At 44.2% G+C, this 16,310-nt stretch overlaps 1 protein-coding gene and 1 non-coding gene across 6 annotated transcripts in view; one reads left to right on the forward strand and one right to left on the reverse strand.

The window, feature by feature from the left end:
- Positions 1-2,509: 2,509 nt before the first annotated feature.
- Positions 2,510-16,310, reverse strand: part of LOC126523500 (WD repeat and coiled-coil-containing protein-like) — a 78,483-nt gene continuing 64,682 nt past the window's right edge. For 2 of the 5 annotated variants that reach the window (XM_050172107.3, XM_050172106.3), the window contains exons 11-13: positions 10,490-10,531; positions 8,366-8,594; positions 2,510-3,710 (exon numbers count right to left, since the gene is read on the reverse strand). In XM_050172107.3, coding sequence (XP_050028064.2) covers positions 3,162-3,710; positions 8,366-8,594; positions 10,490-10,531 — 820 coding nt within the window. In that variant the 3' untranslated portion in view covers positions 2,510-3,161. The remainder of the gene's footprint in view (positions 3,711-8,365; positions 8,595-10,489; positions 10,532-16,310) is intronic. The other 3 variants (XM_050172110.3, XM_050172109.3, XM_050172108.3) reach the window with 2 other exon arrangements.
- On the forward strand, positions 12,202-12,274 carry TRNAT-CGU (transfer RNA threonine (anticodon CGU)). Its single transcript has one exon. It is a non-coding gene; the product is annotated as a tRNA-Thr (tRNA).

Genomic DNA, 16,310 nt, shown 5'->3' on the forward strand with positions numbered 1-16,310 from the left:
CTGAGGAAGATAACGAGTGCACCATGTCCGAAAGCTGAGAGGAGCTCTTAAACGAAACAAGGTTACCACAAGTCACTGAGCAAGCATCGCAGTGGAAGTAGCAGCAGAAGTGCTTTCTGCATCAAGCTGCCTGGGTGGAATTAGAGTATAGAATGAACCATTTTTGGCGCCCAAAGTCTGCGGATCTATGTGAAAGCCATGTTGTGCTGCGCTGAGCATTAAGTGTTTCCCACAAATCGACAAGTGCAATCTTGCAGAGGCAGTTCCTGCACGCATCGATTTGCTAAAAGGTCACTGTGATGAATGCAAGTAGGGACATGCTGTGTTTTTTAAGTTTGAAAGTAGAGGTCCTGCTCAGTCCACATGCCTTAAGGTGAACTCCACTGGCCAATCTATAGCTCTTTTTTCCTTTCCTCTACAGAAGAACGCCATTCCACCAGTTGATTAAGAACAGATTCATGTTTTTCCATGGTTGTTAGGCATCATCTCACTATGCAGCGGATTCCTTTCTCTTGCTCCACTGCTGGGGTACGGATTTATCCAGAAGTGCTACAGCATGTAGTGACACTTGTGCATATTGTGTGCAACAAACTCTGTGCTGCTGTAGCGCAGAGTACTGCAATGCTTTTCTGTGATAGGTTTGGTTCTGTGAAATTTGAGCATAGTCCAAACGCTTTCTCAAACATTCAGGTAGCATCCTCGAAACTGCAAATGGAATTTACTCGAAACAGCAAATGGAATTTACCATTAGCTTTTTTTTTTTTCTTGTTTTCCCCCTTCCAGGACAGATGTCTGCATGCTTGCGCAAGGATCAACTAAGAAGGGAGCGGCAGAAACAACAAATTCCCACCCGTAACAAACACTCTGCAAACAAAACAGGCCAGTGTCAGCCGCATGGCATTAGCGGTGCATGCAATAGCACACGCGTTAACCTGAACAATGGCAGATGGACAGCAAGACTTATGTCTCTGCTTTGCACGACGCACATCACTGGCATAGAGCAGTCCGACAAGAGGTACGGCAATGTAGGCCAATCGTGCAAGAGATTGTTCCTCCACTCACACTCAAATGACGCCAATATGCAGCACCCTTCCTCTCCTTCTCTTGACTACAGCCTCTCAATGACACGAGTGTATATATGCATTCAGGAATGTATTTATAAATCCTATAAAAAAGCTGAAAGGAAAGAATCCTTCCCCCCCCTCCACTTCCCCGTTCTTGTGTCGTGACTGCTGTGGCACTGGCAACAGCTGTTGCTGTCAGTGTCAGGCAGGAACCTGCTGAGCATGTTCACTAGCAGAACCTTGCCACCTATGGCTGTGCACTGTTCTTTGTTCCCCCTTCCCTTTTCCCTCTTTTTTTGTAACCTTTTTCTCTTGTTTTCTGCTTCTATGTATAATATGTACAAAGAATGTGTGCCAAACAGGTAGACTGAGAGATGTCGCATCCACCATCATGGAACACACACACGTGGCAACGGTGGCAAGTGTTTTCGTTCCAGCAGCGTGTAGACAATGGCGGTCGATGCTGGAGCTTTTCTCAAGAGAGTTTCAGCTGCAGAAGGTTTCGGCAGGAGGTGTTTCGACCACGAACACTCAAACGTCACCGAGCGATCAAGCCGTGGCTGCCGTCGTGCCATCCTTTCCTTCGCCCCACCCCCATTACCCCACCCTCCCCTGCCCCAGGTTCTGTGCTTTGAAGTCAATCTACCGGCGGCCGAGTTTTTGAAGAGGAGAAGGCAAGCCAAAAACGCCGGGCTGAGTCGGCCGGTCTCCAAGGCGTGCAGCAGATGTCGTGCAGCAGATGTCGTGCAGCATCAGCAGAGACCTGCTGCTTTGGGTTTTCTTTGTCCGCATGAGCACTCTCTGCACACATACACACACATGCACACACACACAGGCACGTGAGAACGTCTCTTGAGAGCAGAGAAGTTAATGTGCTTCCAGGAAAAACTTTTTCCAATGACATCGAGCCAGCCACACCCTTGCCTCGTATCCGTGGTCGGGATTCTGTGCAAGCAAGGCTGTTTGTATACGCTTGTATGCACTTCTGTGTTTACTTATCTCGATACTGCACAATACGTAACAGCACAATGCGTCGTCTGTTGCAGACATTTGCCCACGTGTACAGCAGAAACCCTGGCAACTCCTTTTAGGTGGGTTCGTTGAACTGCTGCAGCTTCGGCCAAAGCCTGAAAGCAGGGTGCTTCATCTGCGTGGAAGTGCCTTGTGCGAAGACCAATTTGTAAAGAGAGATAAGAGTTCGCATATGTTACCTATGGTGTAAGAGAACATGTAAAAAAGAAGATGTAACAGAAAAACTGAGGCTGTAAAAGCCATTGTTCTATGCCACCACACCTGAGTGAAAGTAGTGAGCAAGACATTTTGATGCAGTGCTGCGCTGGAATTGTTGGCCACCCTAAAACGCACCTGTGGTCTGTGTCAGCAGTGTCCACTGTCCCCTTCTTTGCATTGTCTCACCCATACACCACTGCTTTGGGTCACGAAAAGAAGAAATCCGCCTTTCATATTAGTATTGCGTAGGCTCGTACAAAATTAATGCGACACACTAAACTGCACACTGTATACTGTGACTGCGCGAGCAATGAAATGCACATCATTCGCACAAACTCTGGGAAGCAAAGTCTCAGCATTTGAAAAAGGAACATCTGTGGCACAGGTGGAGAAAGAAAAGAAAGCACACTTGTCACCAATGCAACCACTTAGAAAGTAGACAACGTCCGTCAGCCACACGTAGTGGAACAGAGCAGATTCCAGTCTAAAGCCTTTCAGTCAAGCACGAGCATTGCACACGCGCGGCACAGCACATCACTCACAGTTTGAAGCCAGCCTGCAACCACAAACTGCGCATAAGATAGTTGCCGGGGTACGGGGGGGGGGTTGCTGGTGGGTAGCATCTCACCACGCAAGGTCCGGCTGCGGCCAGCACTGATGTTGAGACAGGTCTACGGCAGCACGTCACCTAGGTACGCCTTCAGACCTGGAGCTTTCTCGCGTCGTCTGTGCCCGACTACCAAAACATGGACAGCGATAAACCTTCGCGTGTTTCGCGGTTGGAGCTCTCTTCGCTTAACTCTCTGCCCGTGGCCAACGTTGGGCGCATTGCGGGGTGCCGAAATAACTACTTTCGTAAGTCTCGGCTCACGTGTACTTGGCAACGGCGTCACTCCTCGCTTCCTCTGGCAGCACGTGGAACAGGACCGAGATCAGAAGGCGGCGGATAGCGGATAGCTCCCCTTTGATCTCCTGCAGTTCGCGGCTCTGGCTTCGGCCCAGTGCGGCCAGGCAGCCTTCGAGGCCTGCCAGGCGTGAGGCCACCGAGCCGAGTGTGCTAGTTGTTGCCGCAGCGGGCGCCGCATGTTCGGCAGCACGCGGCAGCGTGTGCGAGCCGCCTCCTGGTGCCGCCATGGGAGTGCGAGGGGTGCCGCCGACGTCCTGGCGTACACCGTCGCCAGTGCCAGAGGACTTCTTAAAGAACTCCTCGTGGAAGCCCCCGCCGAGGCGGCCACCAACGTCCCCGTCGAGCTCCTCGAAGTTCCGGCCCACGAGCAACTCGGAAGAGGAAAGGCCGCCGCCCGACAGGAGGCTTGACAGATCGAGGAGGTCGTTGGCCGGCGGGGGATCTGCACTTCTGCCGGCCTCATGAAAGTGCAGCAGGCTTGTCAGGTCCTCAACCAGTGGAGTTGGATCCTGCGGGGACAATGCACGAGGTGTGCTTGTGGTTAACGGGGTCTAACGGGATTGCTTGTGGCCAAGATAGATAGTTCAATGAAAGCTGTAGGTCTAAACACTTTGCTGGCATGAGACAACATGGTCAATTGGATTTCTTTGTACGTAGAAAATGGTGATGCAACTGGTTCTTCTCACTGAACAGAAAAATTTTTCTTATGATCATGATGTGAAGTCCTGTCATCATCATTACAAGCTGAACCGTATGTCTGTCCTAAACATTCTGCGAATAGGAACGTTTAGCAACTGCTACTCTACCGTTATCACTACCACAATGCGGCCCACTAGCTTCTCACATGCTAGTCAATTCATGCAATGCGCACACGTCATGTGGCTTATTTACTTCATTGCACACGCTTAGCCGGTAACACTGCGGATGCTACACAAGTAGTGCGGTCACAGGAGTCTCCCTCCATGCATTTTGCAGTGCAGTTTTTCTTATGGATGCTTTACGGACACTTTCTATAAAATAACTATTTCATGTATTACAAATACAACTTCTGGACATCGGGTTAAGTCAAGTCACATATTTCTACATCTTTGTTTTTTCAACATCCAACATACAATGTTTTACTTACTACGCAAGTACAAGCGGTAGCTGCTGGTTGTAGGAACATGCTAATCTGCTCATTCAATGGTAAGTACGTTCATATCTGCAATGCCTTCAGTGTAATATTTACATCATATTTTGCAACTTAAACGTAATGTTACGTCAAAATACATGACGCTGCCTACATATATCTTTCCTGTCTGATGCAGTATTTCTTAGTTGCAAATGTGAAAGATGAGAGTAGCTTCTCTGGCCTTTGTAGCATTGCCTGCTATGCATGAAACAGAAAAATAGCAGATACAAAGCTGGCAGATGGGGAGGATGGTAACTGTTGACTAAAATTATATTACCATCATTCTCAACTTAATTTATGTCTCCTCCTAATCATCATCATCAGCCTGGCTACGCCCACTGCAGGGCAAAGGCCTCTCCATACTTCTCCAAATACCTTGGTCATGTGCTACTTGTGGGCATGTTGTCCCTGCAAACTTCTTAATCTCATCCGTCCACCTAACTTTCTGCTGCCCCCTGCTACACTTCCCTTCTCTGGGAATCCAGTCCGCAACCCTTAATGACCATCGGTTATCTTCCCCCCTCATTACATGTCCTGCCCATGTCCATTTCTTTTTCTTGATTTCAACTAAGATGTCATTAACTCGCATTTGTTCCCTCACCCAATCTGCTCTTTTCTTATCCCTTAACGTTACACCCATCATTCTTCTTTCCATAGCTCGTTGCGTCATCCTCAATTTAAGTAGAACTCTTTTCGTAAGCCTCCAGGTTTGTGCCCCGAAGGTGAGTACTGGTAAGACACAACTGTTATACACTTTTCTCTTGAGGGATAATGGCAACCTGCTGTTCATGTTCTGAGAATGCCTGCCAAATACACCCCAGCCCATTCTTATTCTTCTGATTATTTCAGTCTCATGATCCGGATCCGCTGTCACTACCTGCCCTAAGTAGATGTACTCCCTTACCACTTCCAGTGCCTCGCTACCTATCGTAAACTACTGTTCTCTTCCAAGACTGTTCAACACTACTTTAGTTTTCTGCAGATTATTTTTAGACCTACCCTTTTGCTTTGCCTCTCCAGGTCAGTGAGCATGCATTGCAGTTGGTCCCTTGAATTACTAAGCAAGGCAATATCATCAGCGAATCGCAAGTTACTAAGGTATTCTCCATTAACTCTTATCCCCAATTCTTCCCAATCCAGGTCTCTGAATACCTCCTGTAAACACGCTGTGAATAGCATTGGAAAGATTGTACCTCCCTGCCTGACGCCTTTCTTTATTTGGATTTTGCTGCTTTCTTTATGAAGGACTACGGTGGCTGTGGAGCCGCTATAGATATCTTTCAGTATTTTTACATACGGCTCGTCTACACCTAATTCCGTAATGCCTCCATGACTGCTGAGGTTTTGACTGAATCAAATGCTTTCTCGTAATCAATGAAAGCTATATATAAGGGTTGGTTATATTCCACACATTTCTCTATCACCTGATTGATAGTGTGAATATGGTCTATTGTTGAGTAGCCCTTATGAAATACTGCCTGGTTCTTTGATTGACAGAAGTCTAAGGTGTTCCTGATTCTATTTGAGATTACCTTAGTAAATACTTTGCAGGCAACGAACAGTAAGCTGATGTATTTTATGTCCACTATAAGCCAAAGGCCTATCCCAGTGATCTTCAGCTGACTCCATACCGTGCCTGAAGATTTGTCTCATTGTGCTGCCTAATATGATAATGATAATGATAATGATAAAGAATATAATGATGTTGTAAACATAGATTGATCAATAACATACATTATCTATGCAGATGACATGAGCTTATTTTTTACAGGAGCAAACCTAGATGAGTTGATTCAAGCAGCTAATCAAACCTTACACAAATTATCCAAATGGTCTTGTCATAATTCGTTACAAATCAACAGCTCTAAAACCAAGGCCGTTCTTTTCCGCGCGAAAGGTACGGCTTGCAAGTACTCACATAAACTGCTACTAAATAATTTTGAACTTGAACTTTCAGAGACTGTCAAAACATTAGGTATTATCTTTCATCAACATATGCTGTGGGATCCTCACATTGAAGAATTATGTATTAAACTAAGAAAAGCCCTAGGTATGCTAAGGAGGTGTCAGTCGTTTCTGCCGGTTCCCCAGAAACTTCATATTTTTAATGCGCTTTTTAGTTCCCACCTACGCTACTGCCAGTTGGTATGGGCATCTGGAACTCAAACATTAAAGAAAAAGATATATACACTTCAGAAGTGTGCTTTGCGGGCTGTTGCAAATTTAGGCTATAGAGATCATACATCTCATTTATTTATGAAGTTTAAGGTATTGAAATTCAGTGTTGCCGATGAACATCAATTGTTGTTGTCGTTAGGGTCTGAAATTCGTAGAAATAGCCTAAACTTAAGAGGTTTAGCGCATTTACAGCTGAACATTTCATTGTGTCCCAACAGAAATTCTGAACACTGGCACATTCCCCGAACACGAATGAACACGAATGAATGAACGGTCTCCAAATGTTAAAATTCACCATTCCACACGTACTCAATACGTTCAAGCTTACAGAAGATCACTTGCATGTCCTTTCAGGCAGGGAGCTATTCAACATGTCTACATAATCCGCTACAAGCCTAGAAAAATTCTGCCTAAACAAAGCACTCCTTTCTGTTTACAGTATGTCTTACTGTTATGTTACCTTGCAATAATTTTCTTGTCGTTCTTTTTGGTTTTTAATGCGTGAATGATTGATGTACTTTTGAGTACCCAAGGGCGCATATAATTATGCATACTTGATAATTATCGTACACATTTTATTTATTATTTTTCTTTTTCTATCATACGTTTAAACTGTATGAAATTTGCTGTGCTGTCATTCTGCTGCCTTGTACGGATGGGAGGTGGGGCTAGTCAAGCTGCATCAGCGCAGCTTTTTTCCCACTTTCCACGCCACAACTGTTCTGTGTAAAACACACTGTACTGTTGACTGTTGGTAGTGAAAATAAACTTCAACTTCAACTTCAATGCTCTGCTGCCCTAGACACCCATCGAGCTACTACTATAGACCACTGGTTACCTCTTCTATGCATTTGTCTATGCATTAGATGACCTCCCCAGCTATACTTCCGCTTAATCTCCGACAGAATAGCAGCTAGGATGTTCGCCTCTTCAACACATACAACCATCCTGTTTCATAACATTATGCATATCATTTTCTTTCCGATCACTTGCGCAGTCCTCAACCTTTCACATTTCTATTATTTCCCATGTTTTGGCCCCACAGATTCTACTGGCAGAATGCGCCGATTGCATACGTTTATTTTCAAGGATATCATAAGCTGCCGTTCATTAATTGAGAGTGCCCGTCATATGCGTTCCAGCTCATTTTTATATTTCTGGAGATTTGCTACTCATGATTTGCATTTCCAGTGACTGTCTGGCCTAGATAAATGTAATCTTCCATGGCTCCAAGGGGCTCGCTACCAGCTGAACTCACTGATGACTAAAACTCTCAAAAAGCTCTAAAACAAGTAGCTGCACGGCTGCAGGGTCTCGAGAAGCTTGCAGACAATCATTCAAGACCAGACTGGCATGGCTGATTGTGCACCAAATCTCTTTCCTAATGATGTGAAAGCATCAGTTAGTTGGTTATTAATATTCAGGCAGGAATAGCACTAAGGACAACAAAAAAAGTGCAGTGTGTTGTCTTTTTATGTGCTTTCACTTTGTTTTAGTCCTTAGCACTGTTCCCACCTGATTTTCTAATCTTTGTGTAAATAGAGAGGTTTATAACACTGCTACTATTCTACCAATACTGCGTCAGTCATCAGCAAGGCTTTAGTGTGTGGCAATCAAGTTACAGTGTATGCAGCTGACGTGGCTTAACTACTTTGCCCAAAGCTGGTAGCTTGTAGAAGCAGTAATAGTGTGCTAAAAATCAAATGAAAACTTTGAAAACAAGCATCTTGATGACTTCTGGGTTATTGGAAAACCAGACACCATCATTCCAGACTTGACGGGTACTGTCACACTCTAGCCATGGGGAGCGCGCACCGAACGTCTTGCCTGGGCCCGGTGGGCAAGGTGGCTCTCGCTGGTTGCCGACGATGACGGCCGTGGTGGGGGTGCAGCCGATGCCTGTAGGTGGCTCTTGAGATCACCCAGAAGGCCCCGGGGCCAGGTCATGGTAGCGGCGGGGTCGCACCGGTTCAGCTCACCTGCACCGGCTAGCAGGTGGCTCGAGCTGGCCGTTGACGCTGGACCCTGCGGGGTCCTGCTGTACCTGCACCAATCAAGTCATCAGAAGCGTGAAGGCCGGGGTGGTTTTGCATCTTGAGTGAAACAGTGCAGAGGCTGGATGAAAAGAAGAAAAGAAACAAACAGCATCACAACAATGCTAACAGACGATTCTTGAATGAGGGCATATATACATGCTACACGATAAAAATAAAACTCAAGATAATGAAAAGCGCCATTCAAGAACAGCACTCAAACTGAGGTAACTAACATGTGCATTCCTTTCCATATAGTATACATAGTGCTATAGTATAGCATGCTCACACAGCCCAAGCCTGCATTTCGGATTACGAAAGCTTCATGGTCTTCTTGTGTGTGCTTGTCATGGTGTACTTTTTGATTGCCCTATGTCAAGGGGCGGGTTGAATGGGCTACAGGGTCCCCTGTGTTATCTGTTCCTTCCTTTCATGCTATTTTGGCACTGTTCCGCTTTTGAGAAAGTCACAAGGCTTTTGCAACAAACTCACTGGTACAAAATTTCATGCTGGGACTATTAGAATGTCACTCAAATGACATGCTTCACAGCTTGGTTATTTGGACTAATGCTGTGTTCTTTTTTTAACAGAATAGCGTAGGTGTTCTGATTACATAGGCTACCATGTGCAAATATATTATCTTGGTGTGGTTGCACTGCCATCTATGGTGAGCAGCAGCATGTAAGTGAACAACCAGAACTCATGAACCAAACTACCTGTCTTACAGATTTGGGCTGCTTTTTGTTCACAGAGGGTAACATAAGAATTAGTAACATTTTATTAATTTAATGACAGACTGCTTTAGTCAAAAAGGCATTTAAGCAGCTGTAGTCGCACTTTGCACTAAGAACAAACCATACCAGGTACAACGCGTGTATGAAACATGTGATAGTATCTTGTTGACTAATTTCACTGCTGGATAGATTGACTTGGTGAAAAACTTCATAATGCATATTGGCCAGACACATTAAAGCATGGGATACATAAATTCGAAAGGCATTTCGAAAGGAGTCTAACGAAAGGGTGGAATAGATAATAATGTGGTAAATTTAACCTAAGGAGGTTCGAACTTTTTTTTATTGAGAGATGTTCTGTACTTTAAGTATTCACAGATGTTCTAAAAGGTGACCAAATCTGGCACATAATTTTTAATGACCCCTGCTGACTGCTTCATTTTGTGATAAAGTTATGCCACACTTAAAGTGATAAAGTGATATAGCACTTCATGGTGAAGTAATAGAAACTAGGTGGTGGGATGAAATTAAGAAATTTTCAGGCATAAGATGCTGTCAGCCGACACAAACAGCTTGGAGGCCACTGGGAGAAGCCTTTGTCCTGCAGTGGACACAAATAGACTGATGATGACAGTACATTAGCAGCATTTTGTGTTCACTAAAGAATGGAATGCATTCTAATCTATGTGCTTATTCAAAACATTCATTGGAAACCTGAAACAGGACATTCAGAAGCGCAGTGTATCACATATACCTTTTTGTGTCAGGAGCTCCTAACAAACAGCAATAACTATGAAGAACCAGGCAAGCTTTACTGAATGCCAGATGTCAATCAAAACAAAGACAGCTTGCAAACGTACAACAATGACAGGGTACAGCCACTGAACAAAGGCCATGAAGAAACGTAAAATCATATGCAATAAAAGCCTGCAAACATATTCAAATGAGCCACCATCATGCACAGGTGTCTCATAACAAAAAAAAAAAAAGCAAAGTGCAAACAGCAAAGGTGCAACCCACACAAGTAGCAAGTAAGAATGCACTGAAAAGCCACTTTCTCACCGAATATCACAGTGAAAAAAAGAAGCTGAGAAAGCTAAGGAGTGCAAGGATCGATTGCTGCACACACAACCATGGTGCAGGAATTATTAGTAAACGCTTTGAGCAACTACCTTTCGGCCGCCAGATTGTCCCGTCTGTATGAATCCCTCCGTCTGCAACAAAACAGGGCAGTGGTGCGGGTATCTTACTCGTTGATATATAAAAATGCATGCCCGATCATCCCTTTGAGAAAAGTCATACGGGCCTCAACTCTTCGTGAATGATAAACCTTTCTAGAAAAGTTTCAAGCTGGCTTTCCTGTGACGCACAACTTCCAACATGGCAAACACTTGTTGAAATGATTATTATTGTGGAGCTTGTGCATTTTCTTCCCTTTTACTGCACTAAGTAGTTATAGGCCAAGAAATGGATCATCTCTACGATAGGAGTCTGTGAATGGTAATTACTGAGACTGAATCAAATACGAATCGGATAGTGCTAGAATCGAATCAATTCAAATTGGATATTTAATACCTTTTTAATAGCTTTCTGCTAATGAATGGCCATTTTCCACATTCATAAAGACAATCTTCACATCCTAGTACTATATCTATAACACTACCAAGTCTTCGTCGCTACATTGCACATTATGAAGCATTATTTATTAAAAGCCCAAAGTGAGCATTAGGAACAAATAAGCAGTTCAGTCACATATGCACGGCTCCTTGGAAAGTGCTAATGGTCATGGTTTAGGTGGCGAAATCTGGCTTCCCAACCGACGTAGCCTTCTCCATTGTGTAACTTCACATGTTTTATGCTTACGGCCATAGGGGATAAAATTTATCGTACTTTTGTAACAATTTTAACGCGAAAGCATTACATGTCCCAGGAGGCAGAAAAGCTGGCCGGCATTGTTGTTCGCAATGAGTGGTGCCAAAAATATATCATCAGTGTCTCGTATGACGTATGCAGTAATACAGAGTAAGTTCGAGTAAGTTACAGTAAGGTGACTTAGGGTGGAGCAAAGTGAATTAAGGTGATGTAAAGTGAATGAAGGTGAATTAAGGTCCAGGGAAAACACGGGGAAGGCGGAAGAAGAAAATTCAAGATGATAAGCAAAACAAGGACATGGTTAAAGCGGGAGCCATTTCGACAAGTGGAATTGTCTTCAAATGGTGCCTTGAAAAAGACAAGTCCACTTGTTGAAACGTTGGCTAGCGCTTTTACCTTGTTGTTGTTTGGCTCAAGGTGGTTTAAGGTGAAGTAAAGTGAATGAAGGTTAATTCAAGAGGATTAAGGTGGATTAATGAGGATTAAGGTTGGTATAAATTAGAGAAAGGTGGATTAATGTGGATTAAGTGGTACAAATTAGAGCAAGGTCAATTAAAGTGGATTAAAGTTTATACAAATTAGAGCATGGCGAATCAAGGTGCACTAAGGTTGGTACTAATTAGGGCAAGGCGGATTAAGGTGCACTAAGGTTGGTACTAATTAGGGCAAGGCGGATTAAGGTGGATCAAGGTAGAGTTGTGAAGGACATGTGACATTGTATGACGTCACGTTTCATGGCCATGGCTCCAAACATCATGGCTGTGATATTTGTAACTTGGAGAAGTCATGCTGCTTTTGCATTTAACCCAGCAACATTGATGCCTTCAGGCAGCATGTTTGAGTTTATTGACCGGTTGCCTTCACCAAAAAAAAAAATCACATTCTCGTGACGCCTGTGGCAGAAAGGATGTTCCACATCTGCCGCCAAGGTTTGTGAGTGGTGGCACTGGCTAACACTCCCAGAGTTCTACTGGGAAACATAAATACCCAAGAAAGTGGATGGGGAAACGGTGCTGTGGTAGCTCAATTGGTAGAGCATCGCACGCGTAATGCGAAGGTTGTGGGATCATTCCCCACCTGCGGCAAGTTGTTTTTTCATCCACTTTCATTTCCATTAATTTATTGTTTCTTTCATTTATTAAGCAGAAGTCATTTCCCCTATGTTATCTTGGTGTCAGTGTTTGTTGGCCTCTTATGATATGACTAATAAAACATATTAACGCATCTGATGGATCCACAGGGCTTTTGCAGACACAAGAAGAAGCGAAACAAACATCAGAGAAACATATTTAGTTTTGACCAGAATGATGCACCGGAAACTTCACGATCACTGGCCAGTGAGTCACAGGTATCAGTGTCAGGTGTCGTACAGTGGTTGGACAGTGGAGGCGGTGAAGATGGAAGCATTTACGGACCATCACAGAGCTCAGCAAGCACGTTGAATGGGGAGTTGGACTTGACTGATTTTTCCTAGGTGGACAATTCAGGAGACAATTCTCTCGCCTTACCTGGTTCGTCAGCAGACAAGTGGGCACCGGCAATGACTACTTCCCTAAATGTGATGCCATACTCTAGGCCTCCAAAAATAATTCAGGTGCAATCTAGCAATAGTGCCCTGCCTTTATGTTCAATGATTATCACAGACTGGCAAATTATGGTTGATGAAGGAAACAGGTTTGCGCAACAAATGTTGGAATCAACTACTTCAAAATGTAACTTGCGGTTGAAGAAATGAAAACATTTGTTGGAATCCTGATTTGTATTGGCCTTGTCCGACTTACTACTATAAGTGACTAATGGGCAAAAAGTTACTTGTATGGAGTACAAATCATTCTTCAGAATATGACCCGAGACGACTTTCTGCAGCTTTTCAGGTTCTCGCATTTTGGGGACAATGAGCTGCCAACAGAGATGCGGCATTGTGTCTTCAAGATCCAACCTTTTGTAGACAAACTGAACAAGAAGTTTGCTGCTGTGCTCAAGCTGCGAAACAAAGTTGCAGTTGATGAAACCATGGTGTCATAATGTCGCCAACTTTTGTTCAGACAATACATTCTCGGTAAAACTCACAAGTATGGAGTCAAACTCTTCAAGGCATATACTAAAGAACATTGAAAGTTGACGCATACACTGGAAAGTCTGGTCGACAACTTGGCGTTGGACAAGCCAAAGATGTGGCAATGAAACTCGTGGAGAAACACGAGGGAGCCAGATGCATGCTAAACGTGGACAACTTCTGCACCAGTGTGTCAATCGCTATTCGCCTGCTAAAGGTGGGCACATGTATTTGTGGTACAATTCGCCTAAACAGGAAAGGACTGGGAAAAGTTGTGACCGAAGGAAAGGGTATTAAAGATAGTGTGATCAGACTTCAGTCCAAAGACAGAGTGAAAGTGCTGAAGTGGGTAGGCAAGAGGCCAGTTCAAGTCAATTTAATTGCTTTATTTCAAGTTGTTTCGTAAAACACCACGAAGAAAACAAGAGATGGTACAACAGTCACGAAGCCTCAGGCTGTTCTCGATTCATCATCATCATCATCAGCCTGGTTACGCCCACTGCAGGGCAAAGGCCTCTCCCATGCTTCTCCAATAGCCCCGGTCATGTACTAATTGTGGCCATGTCGTCCCTGCAAACTTCTTAATCTGATCCGCCCACCTAACTTTCTGCCGCCCCCTGCTATGCTTACCTTCCCTTGGAATCCAGTCCATAACCCTTAATGAGCATCGGTTATCTTCCCTCCTCATTACATGTCCTGCCCATGCCCATTTCTTTTTTCTTGATTTCAACTAAGATGTCATTAACTCGCATTTGTTCCCTCACCCAATCTGCTCTTTTCTTATCCCTTAACGTTACACTCATCATTCTTCTTTCCATAGCTCGTTGCGTCGTCCTCAATTTAAGTAGAACCCTTTTCGTAAGCCTCCAGGTTTCTGCCCCGTACGTGCGTGCTGGTAAGACACAGCTGTTATACACTTTTCTCTTGAGGGATAATGGCAACCTGCTGTTCATGATCTGAGAATGCCTGCCAAACGCACCCCAGCCCATTCTTATTCTTCTGATTATTTCCGTCTCATGATCCGGATTCGTCGTCACTACATGCCCTAAGTAGATGTATTCCCTTACCACTTCCAGTGCCTCGCTATCTATTGTAAATTGCTGTTTTCTTCCGAGACTGTTAAACATTACTTTAGTTTCCTGCATATTATTTTTTAGACCCACTCTTCTGCTTTGCCTCTCTAGGTCAGTGAGCATGCATTGCAATTGGTCCCCTGAGTTACTAAGCAAGGCAATATCATCAGCAAATCGCAAGTTACTAAGGTATTCTCCATTAACTTTTATCCCCAATTCTTCCCTATCCAGGTATCTGAATACGTCCTGTAAACACTCTGTGAATAGCATTGGAGAGATCGTACCTGCCTGCCTGATGCCTTTCTTTATTGGGATTTTGTTGCTTTCTTTATGGAGGACTACGGTGGCTGTGGAGCCGCTATAGATATCTTTCAGTATTTTTACATACGGCTCGTCTACACCCTGATTCCGTAATGCCTCCATGACTGCTGAGGTTTCGACAGAATCAAACGCTTTCTCGTAATCAACGAAAGCTACATATAAGGGTTGGTTATATTCCGCACATTTCTCTTATCACCTGATTGACAGTGTGAATATGGTCTATTGTTGAGTAGCCTTTATGGAATCCTGCCTGGTCCTTTGCTTGACACAAGTCTAAGGTGTTCCTGATTCTATTTGCGATTACCTTAGTAAATAGTTTGTAGGCAACTGACAGTAAGCTGATCGGTCTAGAATTTTTCAAGTCTTTGGCGTCCTCTTTCTCATGGATTAGGATTATGTTAGCGTTCTTCCAAGATTCTGGTACGCTCGAGGTCATGAGGCATTGCGTATACAGGGTGGCCAGTTTCTCTAGAACAATCTGCATACCATCCTGCAACAAATCTGCTGTTACCTGATTCTCCCCAGCTGCCTTCCCCTTTTGCATAGCTCCCAAGGCTTTCTTTACTTCTTCTGGCGTTACCTGTGAGATTTCGAATTCCTCTAGACTATTCTCTCTTCCATTATCGTTGTGGGTGCCCCTGGTACTGTATAAATCTCTATAGAACTCCTCAGCCACTTGAACTATCTCATCCATATTAGTAATGATATTGCCGGCTTTGTCTCTTAATGCATACATCTGATTCTTGCCAATTCCTAGTTTCTTCTTCACTGCCTTTAGGCTTCCTCTGTTCCTGAGAGCATGTTCAATTCTATCCATATTATACTTCCTTATGTTAGCTGTCTTACGCTTGTTGATTAGCTTCGAAAGTTCTGCCAGTTCTATTCTAGCTGTAGGGTTAGAGGCTTTCATACATTGGCGTTTCTTGATCAGATCTTTCGTCTTCTGCGATAGCTTACTGGTATCCTGTCTAACGGAGTTACCGCCGACTTCTATTGCACACTCCTTAATGATGCCCATAAGATTGTCGTTCATTGCTTCAACACTTAAGGTCCTCTTCCTGAGTTAAAGCCAAATACCTGTTCTGTAGCTTGATCTGGAATTCCTCTATTTTCCCTCTTACCGCTAACTCATTGATCGGCTTCTTATGTACCAGTTTCTTCCGTTCCCTCCTCAGGTCTAGGCTAATTCGAGTTCTTACCACCCTATGGTCACTGCAGCGCACCTTGCCGAGCACGTCCACATGGTTTATGATGCCTGGGTTAGCGCAGAGTCTATTTCATTTCTAGTCTCGCCGTTCGGGCTCCTCCACGTCCACTTTCGGCTATCCCGCTTGTGGAAGAGGGTATTCATTATCCGCATATTATTCTGTTCCGCAAACGCTACTAATAACTCTCCCCTGCTATTCCTAGAACCTATGCCATATTCCTCCACTGCCTTGTCTCCAGCCTGCTTCTTGCCTACCTTGGCATTGAAGTCGCCCATCAGTATAGTGCATTTTGTTTTCACTCTACATCGCCGATTCCATGTCTTCATAGAAGCTTTCGACTTCCTGGTCACCATAACTGGATGTAGGGGCGTAGACCTGTACAACCTTCATTTTGTACCTCTTATTAAGTTACACAACAAGACCTGCCGCCCTCTCGTTAATGCTATAGAATTCCTCTATGTTA

The sequence above is a fragment of the Dermacentor andersoni genome, chromosome 6, assembly GCF_023375885.2.
Source record: "Dermacentor andersoni chromosome 6, qqDerAnde1_hic_scaffold, whole genome shotgun sequence".
Classification (NCBI taxonomy): domain Eukaryota; kingdom Metazoa; phylum Arthropoda; class Arachnida; order Ixodida; family Ixodidae; genus Dermacentor; species Dermacentor andersoni.